Source organism: Eurypyga helias, unplaced genomic scaffold (genome assembly GCF_000690775.1).
Source record: "Eurypyga helias isolate BGI_N326 unplaced genomic scaffold, ASM69077v1 scaffold32714, whole genome shotgun sequence".
Taxonomy (NCBI): Eukaryota; Metazoa; Chordata; class Aves; order Eurypygiformes; family Eurypygidae; genus Eurypyga; species Eurypyga helias.
In genome coordinates, this window is record NW_010247511.1 from 1 (window position 1) to 9,468 (window position 9,468).

General features: G+C 40.3%; 1 protein-coding gene across 1 annotated transcript in view; it reads left to right on the forward strand.

The window, feature by feature from the left end:
- Positions 1–1,161: 1,161 nt before the first annotated feature.
- Positions 1,162–9,468, forward strand: part of ST8SIA5 (ST8 alpha-N-acetyl-neuraminide alpha-2,8-sialyltransferase 5) — a gene marked incomplete at its 5' end in the record, with an annotated part of 13,841 nt that continues 5,534 nt past the window's right edge. Inside the window, 4 exons of the mRNA XM_010150754.1 lie at positions 1,162–1,254; positions 3,667–3,753; positions 6,486–6,630; positions 8,896–9,008. Of these exons, the coding sequence (XP_010149056.1) occupies positions 1,162–1,254; positions 3,667–3,753; positions 6,486–6,630; positions 8,896–9,008 (438 nt within the window). The remainder of the gene's footprint in view (positions 1,255–3,666; positions 3,754–6,485; positions 6,631–8,895; positions 9,009–9,468) is intronic.

Here is a 9,468-nt window from a genome sequence, read left to right on the forward strand (position 1 = left end):
CCTAAACGATTCTATGATTCTATTCAGACCTGAACAGACATTGAGAACAAACATGAATGTTGATGTTACTTTAAAATGACACAAACCCAAACTATTACATTTCCAATGATGGTTTAAATAAAGCTCTTCCAGGAATCCTTTTTTTTTTTTTGGTCATATTGGAATTTCAGACACTATTTTGGAGTTACAGCCTTGTGATTTCTGATATTTTAAAGGACCATCAAAATAACTTGCTCTAGCCTTGGTCCCTGTTCCTCCACGTCGTCTCCTTGTATTTCTTCCTTATGCTCATAACTGCTGTATGGGTATGTGCTGTCCTTAGGTATTAATACAGATTTCTGATGATATGTGGTAAAATTGATAGAGCTTTGTTTAAACCCTAAATCTTTTTTGTGATTTCAATACAGTCTCATTGAATTCACTGGACAGCCTGGGCTTTTTTTGACCCCGAAATATGAATGGTTACCACTGTGTTTTTTTGTTCATTCACACCAGTCTGATAGTGAAGGTGGAGGAATTTAACCAATAAAGTAAATATTTATGTCTATATTTTCATTAAGAATAGCAATGTTATTTGTGCTGTGTCTGAATATTCAACTCCTTTTGTTCTCAAAACCATCTCAATTTTTTTGCGATGAAAATCCCAGGTCCCCTTCTCCTCTGAATATACCCAAAGAGTAAATCCCAACAAAAAGCTCAGTGGCATAGAGGTATGCAACAATCTCCACAGACAGGATGCAACTTCCAGCTTTCCACCTAAGAGTAAAATTTTAAGAAGAGATTTTTAAACTGTCAGCACATTCAGACATCACAAGGATGGGAACTGTGTTTCTGAGGTGATCAGTGCTTTTCTCCTGACTTCCCTTGGCAGCTGCCATGTGCTGACTGCTGGAAAAGGTAGCACGTCCTTGTTGGTGCCTACAAGATGGATGAACTTGTGTTGAGGTGGATAATCTGGACATGGGTGGCTGTTCTACAATCAGCAACGACATCTGTGTTTTTCTGTGAAGTAACAACCTGCCTATGGGCCAGACAGTGTAGTCTCAAGTTATGTGGAAATCAGAAATGGCAACTTTAAGCAAATTTCTGGTTTTGTGTAAGACGAGTATTCCTGTCTAAAGCTTTTTTTTTTTTTTAATAATATTTTTTCTTGTCCTTCAGGTATTTTGAGTTTTATGAAGGGCCTTTGGAATACAACTCTACCAAATGTCTGGAATTACGGCAGGACATCATTGAGGTGAAGGTTTTGTCTATGTAAGTATGAATGAATGTTTGGTAAAACATTGCTTTTCAGGCAGGATAAAAATGATAACTTACAGTAAGATTGTGAAAGATACAAGGCTTCAGAGATCTCATCAATCGGGATCTCATCAGGGATTCCTGAGGTTCTTTTATATGTGCAAGTAGTCACATTTGAATTTGATCTGAGTTACCTTTGCAAAACTGGAGGCATGTCACATACATTGAAGCATTTTGGTCGGGCCAGTATCACTGTTTAAATTGAAATACAGTGTAATATTATTCGTAATATTACATTCCAGGTCCTCTGCTGAGGGTAACTGAAGAGTAAGAACAGACAGACAGACTCATAGCAAGTGTCCGTCTTGCCTAAGGCTCTGTCATTGATAGTGGCCAGCAGTGAAGGCTAAGAAATGAAGCAAAAAGCTTAGCCCTTCCTGATAACAAATACTGACATGGGGACTTCTGAGTGGTAGGTGGTGACTAGATTACAGCAGTTAGGGTCGACAACAGACCTCTCTGTTGATTTGTGTAGATCTTTTCGAGCCCATTTGTACTTTTGACTTGCACGATTTCCTGCAGCAGTGAGTTTCACAAGTTAGTAACACTCCCTAAAAAGTAGGACAATGCAATTCTGAGAAATAATAAAATATCTATATTTTTTTTCTTGTACATCAGAAAACTGGTGATTTGCATGAGATGTATCCATGAGATGGAATCAGGCAAAAAAGTGAGGTTGCCAATAGAGCTCATTGGACAATGCAAAACAGGGTATTTTTGTGTTTTCATTTTGCATTTTCAGCATTGCACTGAATTTAGGTGCTTAGATTATGCCCAATCGCTTACCGTATCTGAAACCAGTGGTTTAGTAATCTTACTGACAATCGACGAGGTTTATTAAAGTCTGTGAAGTGCACTGAGGATCTCAGTCGGAAGCACAGACATACAAGTGCATAGCATTAAGCAGCCGAGGCTCCAGCAAATACAATTTGTTGCTCCAGGTCTGCATGAATTTTGAGCATGTCTCCCTTGTTGACTGAAAATGTAGGTTACGTCCTTGTCTTCTGTATGTGGTACTGGATGAAGAATACACGAGTAACGACTTCGCACTGCTTGCTGACTTGCAGTGCTTAAAAATAAAAAGAAGGGGTGAGAATGTGACACTTTGCCAATGTTCTGCTGAAGATGGGGAGTTTTGAATTCTTTTCTGCATACTTATCAGATGGTACAGAGAATTACTCATTTCTCTTCACCTTATCCAGTGGCACATAGGAGGTAGTGGACTCCTGCTCAGCTGGATGGACTTATCCTTGCTTTTTTGATAGACGCCATGTGACATTAAGCTCTTTTACTATGCTGGGGTTTTCTGATGTGCTTGCTTCTAATGCACTACATTTCCTAAGTCAGCCCTTACAGTAATGGAAGATTTCCAAGTCAGTGTGCTCTAGTGGGCTACAGAAAGTACAATATGACCTAATTCCTTCCTGTAACTTCCACAGCCTGGGGTCTACTCACTTTAAATATCTAATTATCTTAAAAGTCTTTGTTTTATTCAAACATTCAAAGCCCTCAAGCCTGAAGAGCACTCATTAACACCTATCAGTCATGAAGGAATCTCAGACTTCAAAATTTCCAAGCCAGATTATGGCATTGCTCCCTAGGTCTAGGTATTTGCAAGGCGTTTGTTACCTCCTTTGTCCAAACACAGAAGAATGTGTACAAACTCTTAAGGTAGAAGTGGTTGGAATGGTATCACCAAAAGTGTGTCATCCTGTATCAACCTTGTAGAAGTAGGGGTGTCATTTTTTTATATAACTGAAAGCATATTTATTAACAGAGAGAGGGGGAGACATCCTTATGTAAAGAGCTTTTCATGTCCTCTTACTGTCACAGATGCTTATCCCTACACTTGAGTTGTTGCAGTTTATAAAATGGATTTACTAACAGTGCTGTTCTTTAAGATAACCTCACACAAATAGCATGGTAGTTGGCCAAATTATCTCAAGTATCCTTTTTTCCCATTACGCCGTCTGCTGAGTTGTTCTGCTAGGTGCAACTTTTTCCCCAAAAGCCGCTGTAGTTGCCAGACACTCATTAGCTTCTCAGCAGACTGTGGGCAGACTTTGGTACAGTAGATGCTTCTTGCTCGATACTGCCTTTTTTATCCTGAAAAAATGGAGAATGCCTGTTAGGGAATAGAAATCAATCCCAAACATCTGAAGAGCTCCGTAAGTACCTATATATACATGGCTTAGAATTGCTATATCTGAGCAGAAAAAGAAATAAAAGTGACAAATTTCGCATTGGATAGACTGACTGGTTGGCCCTATGAAATGCCTACTGCATGGCACCCTGGCTAAAGCTGTTGTAGGGAATGAAGCCCTTGTAGTAAAGCGATTTTTTATTTTCTTCCTTTTTATCTTTTAGGGTGAAACAAACTGAATTGTTTGACAGATGGAAGAGCCTACAGATGTGCAAGTGGGAGATGAATGTCACAGAAGCTAATTTATTCAAGTAAGAATGGTCCACATTAATGAGACTGAGTAAGATATACTTTTTTGGGTAAATTTTGAGTTTAGCTTCCAGTGGAGAGATCAAACCTTCATATGGATAGCAAGAGTAAGCATTGTAACATAGTTATTGTTAGAGTACCATCCTTTTGAGTAAATAGGGACTTTTTCCTACTTTAAAAAAAGTCAGCAGCAAGAGTGAAAGAGAGCTTTTCTGGCATGTGGTTCAGTCTTTCCAGAAAAAGCAGGAAATTTGATAAAGACTTTTCCAGGTATCATTCAGGCAGAAGTGAGGGTGTAGCCAAGACTTAATGGCTGCACCTACTACATCAACCTAACTCTCAGTGTGAAATGGTAATATCATTGGTGACACTGCAATTTTGGCCTACAAAATACTGGAACTGATGTTTTTCTCTGGTGTGTTAGGTACTGTCAGACCTTGTTTATCACTTCCTTTTGTTTTAATGGCTTCTCAGCTATTACTCCCTGACTATCTAGATATTTTTTTCTGGTTGTCCAAGACCTCTGCAGTTTGTTTTGATGGTAGTCTCTCTTCATGTGACTTCCTCTTTGCTGAACATCCTCCATGGTCCTTTTAAGATACAACTTTTGAAATTGTCTTGTGAAGGCAACAGTAGAATGAAGCCAAAACAATATGTGAATGTTGCATATTGGTATATTCAAGGGCCATATTTGAGTAGGCCTAGAGAAACCACAGTGTTTCAAAGTAAGAGGAATACAGATTAGTTAAGTCTGTAAGTCACTGGCATGATTCAGAGCTGTTGTTCCCCAGCTTTCTCTCAAATTCTCTTGCCTGATTCCAGGAAATAGCTATCATGAGTTAATGAGAGAATATGAGAATACATGTGCTGAGTTAGTCATTAACATATTTAAAAATAACATTGTTAGGCCCAGGCTCATAGCAGTTTTTCCAACATGAGCTTCACACATAAATGTTTTTAGTTGGTTGTTTTTTTTTTTTTTCTGGAAATGACTTAATGGACAATTATCAGAGCCCATTTTGAAGTCAAGAGCAGCTCAAGATTAGAGCCTACAATCTTAAAGACTGCTTGGAGCAAGAGTGCATGGAGCATATTGACGTATGACGGCCAGCCCAGAGGTGGGAGCTGTGAGAAAGGACTATTTAAAGACCATCAGTAAGACCACCACTCTCTCTCAGACCCCCAACAGCAACACATTAAGCAAAGAACCCCCCTCCATCCTCAGCAGTGTATTGAGAAAAAGAAATGATGAGAGAGTCCTGTCGCTGGCTGTACCTGCCTGACTATCACTGCTTGAGAAACTCCCACTGGCACCTCGGTGTAACCTAACCTCTGTTAGCTGGTTCCAGGAACAATACTGATGCTAGTCATGAAAAAACAAAGCAAGTTCAAAGTCTGTTTCATTTTTGTCTTGTGGGACAGAGATTTCTGTGTGAGGGTGTGTGTGGAAACTGTAGTCCCTTAAAAGCAGATCAAAGTCTGGGTTTGGAGGTAGACTAGTAGGAGGCTAGAAGGTGGTGGTCTGACAACACTGAGTTGTGGGCTGTCAAACTTTGCCAGCTCTGGACCATCAGGTGAGATGGGGAGAGCCCAGCAAAGGTTAAATGGCAGCTACTTAAGTGGCAGGGAGGGAAGAAGCACAAAAATCACACTAGTTTTTTGATCTCGAGACTAAGGAAAACAATTTCCTTCACAGTCTTCCTCCATCATGTATCAGACATTTACATTAAGGAATGCATCCCCGGAAAAACAGTTGGACATTAGATTAAAGAACAACAGCTCTTTCAATTCCTTAGAGCAGAACTAATGAACAGTTTTATTCATATCTCAAATATCACAGTTCAATCCCACTACTTGCTTGTAATGTTTTCATTATTAGAAATTATTCGTTGACTTATTCAGTCTCAATTGCTACCTTGAGCTGATCATCATATTGTGTCATTCTGCATGAGTCAAGTATATAATAGTAATTGGACATCACTGAAATGTTTGCATAATTCTCTATTTGCTTTCTGGTGCTTGTAATAAAGCCCATAAAGAAGACTGGCTTATTCTTCCAACTCATAATGAGACCACATACCCAAGAGGCAAGGCATTTAATCTAGGTTATTTGAGAGCTATTTGGCTTTGTCTTCATGTCTGTGCATTTGCCATGACTTGTATTTTTCACTGGAGGTGTAAGATGCATTGACTGAGAAACAAACTGGCTCTGGAGTAACAGTCAGCTGAAGTCAGGGCTTACAGTTCCACCAGTAGTGGGAGAAAAGCATTCAGGGAAAGATGGAAGTTAGGGTGGGCCCCTATTTGGAAAGCTGCAATTTCATATCAGAGTTGCATGAGTTTTCACTCATGCCAAGAAACCCATTTTTGAGATTTCAAAACTGTTCTTGTTTGCACTGGAACACCTGCCATTTTAACTCAGCGACAAAATTTTGGACATTTGTCTGAGAGTTTGGATGGCACCCATCTGTCGGGGACACATCATCTTCCTGATGCACATCTGCAAGATCAAAGGCAAAACTAAGACCTTTACAAGTTTTTTTTGTAGCTCAGTCAAGGAAACGTTCATTGAACCTGGAATTTTCTAAAGGAAGATCCAGCAAACCACAATTTTACTCCTTCTATAGCTAAAAAGTTTATTTTTGCTGAAAAATTCCTGGTTAGGAGTGATAGTGCAAATCCTAAAGTATGATACAAGCTCCTTTATCTTATTTCTCTCTTTTTCATTTTACAGGTCTACTTTGTCAAGGTGTTGCAATGCTCCTGCCTTTCTGTTCACCACCCAGAAAAATACTCCTTTGGGAACTAAGCTGAAATATGAAGTGGATACTAGCGGAATCTTCCACATCAACCAAGAAATCTTCAAAATGTTTCCAAAGGTGCCTCATACCTCTGTCCATTTGCAGAATCAACTTCACTCCACTTGCTGTGTTAGATGCTATCCTATAGCCAAGCATTTACTGTTTACTGGCTGTTTGACATTACTACGAAGTTCATTGATTATATTTTCAAAATGTTTATTTTTTATATTTTTAGCTGATTATCCTGTTCTCTAGTGGTCATCTGCTCTAGTATGCAAGATTTTTTTTTTTTTCCCCCTGCAGAATATTATTGACGTAGCAGCAAAGGGGTTAACAAATAACTTAAAAAAGCTGAATAAAAGAGGTGCTTACTGATCAGAACTTTTAAAAAGTACAATACTGACATACAATAAATCCAACATTTGGAGTAGGCCTGCTTTTTTAGAGGCATGATTCTTTTATAATTCATATTCACAATGAGTAACTATTTTTATACTTATTTCTGTTTGCAGCTTATCTGTGAACAGGCTGCATGGTTTTAAAATATATTAATCATAATGATTATTCAAAATCTTTTCAGCAAATAATTTTTGATCTGAGGGTCAGTCAAAGTTACAACCAGTGGACAATTCTAATTGCTCAGTGACTGATGTACAGAAAGGGGCTTATGTGACTACTGATCGATCGTGGGGCACACCTCATGAATTTGAAATGGCGTATTTGGAGGGGATAGCTGAAATTTATCCTTTTCAGAACATCAGAAAAACATTCAGGTTAAGTACTTAGATTTGTGCCATTAATGTTGTCCTCCAGGGTCTAACCACTTTTAAGCAGTTTGGTGTCAGAGCACTACTTAGGAGGTGGGGTAGTGCTGTTATCTAAATGTGCACATGAGTAATTGGGGCAGAGCGGGGGGAAGGCTCAGATGCAGGAAAGCACTTCAGAGTCTGCAGACGTGCGAAGAATGGGTTCATCTAAGTCCAGGAGTATAATTGTCAAAACCCTGCCTGACTCTGCAAATGAATGCATAAAAGACTAGATGCCCTTGCTTTTGCTAGGAGCGTCCTACAGCTGCTGGTGTATTTATCCAGGTATGCCTTGAGCATGCTGTGCAGGCTCTGTCTGGTGCCAGAGTGCCTTTGGGATTCATTTGGCAGCAGCTCTGTGGCCAAAGCAACCCCCGGACTGGGAGCAGGGCTGCAGCGTGGCAAATGTCAGAGATAAAGGGCTGAAAGCATGGGAGCAAGACTGTAAGGGCAAGAGCCTTGTACTGAGTGCAGAGACCTGGCTCCTGGTCTCCCTGAAAGGGACTGTCAAGTCATTTTGCGTTAAGAAATCACTGGATAAAGCAAAGACAGCCTCTCTACTAGACAGCTGCTGCTTTTCTCAAACAGGTGTAATTGCATGCCCTTTTGCCTCATGGCTTACGAATGCTATGGAAAGATCCTAGGAATAATCACCTAGAAATGTCGTGCCACAATTGCATCTCCCTGTAGTTTGCGGTATGAAACTATTGATAAAATATGTATGTACCAAAACCAGCGCTCTCCTGCTTATGTAAGCACTTCTCTACATATTCATAAGGTGTAGTGTGGCTCCGTTCTGCGTCACAACCCTCTCACCCTAACGGCCCAGTTCTGTTCTTGGAGATGTGATTTTCACTCTCTCCTGCTTCGGCAGCAGCTGCACGTCTGCGTATGAAGACAGAATTTTGCCCAAAGACTGCAGAAAGATGTGTCCTACACGAGTCCAGAACGGTGCCTGACCAAAGGCTCTAGGCAATGCTGGTAGTACAAGTGCTAATCAATAATCATTAATGCTATTAGTACAGCAAGCACTAAAATTTGAGCTAGGTTCTGATAATTAGCTGTGATGTGCTGTCTGATTTAGAGTGACTGTCTGGGCTTTACTAGCTGCTCTGGGACTACGTGTGGAGACTTCTCAGAGGCAGGACACCAGAGCCTGAGGTGTGAGCATTTTGCAGGCAGCTCAGTAGGCAATGACTGGCGTATGCTGATTTTATGGTTCATGCCCTCATGTGGAAGTCAGAAGGGAAAACAGGTTTCTAAAATGACTTTTTCCATTATTAAGTCCGGACAGAAACAGGTTATTGCTTTTTTCAATCTGAGTTAGTTGTCCATAGCATCTCTAATTGCACAGGAAACAATCCCACCCATTTATATACACCTTGGGAATATTGTGGGCCAGAACCAGTGTCAACTTCCTATGATTAGTTCATCTGCAGCAAGATGCAGCTGCAGCAATAAAAGGAAGAAGTAAAAGAAGAGACTTGTTGCCTTCATGTTTCATGAGAATAACTGTCCCCTTGCTGTGATGTTGCAGGATATGCCATACCACCGCTCCCAGTTTAAGAAATGCGCGGTGGTTGGGAACGGAGGAATTCTGAAGAACAGCAGATGTGGCCGGGAGATTGACAGTGCAGACTTCGTGTTTCGGTAATCACCACAGAACCGTTTTTATTTTTGCCTGTTTTAATGACAAATAAAGGATAGCAAAGCTATTCTCTCTCACATGGAAGGTGCGATCTTCCAAATGGGCTGTATCAAGCCAGCTCCTTGCACAAAAAGCGAAGTTTCGAAGAAAACACCTGACTGTAATATTTATTTAAAAATTATGCTTTGAGGAATTATTTCTCCCTAACTCTGTGTGGTTAATCACTGACTTACGGACAAAGTTTGATGACCTCATTCAGGACTTCCCTTGTTACTCAGAGTGTGGATTTATCCTTCTGTGGGCATCAGCCCAGGAGCAGTGTCCTGTGAATGTGGCCATAATTTTCTGAGGCAGTTATGAACCTCTTTTATTATTGCATTGAGTTTGCGTGGCAAGGTTTTGATAGTGGGTGGGCTACAGGGGTGGCTTCTGTGAGAAGCTGCTGGAAGCCTCCAATGTATC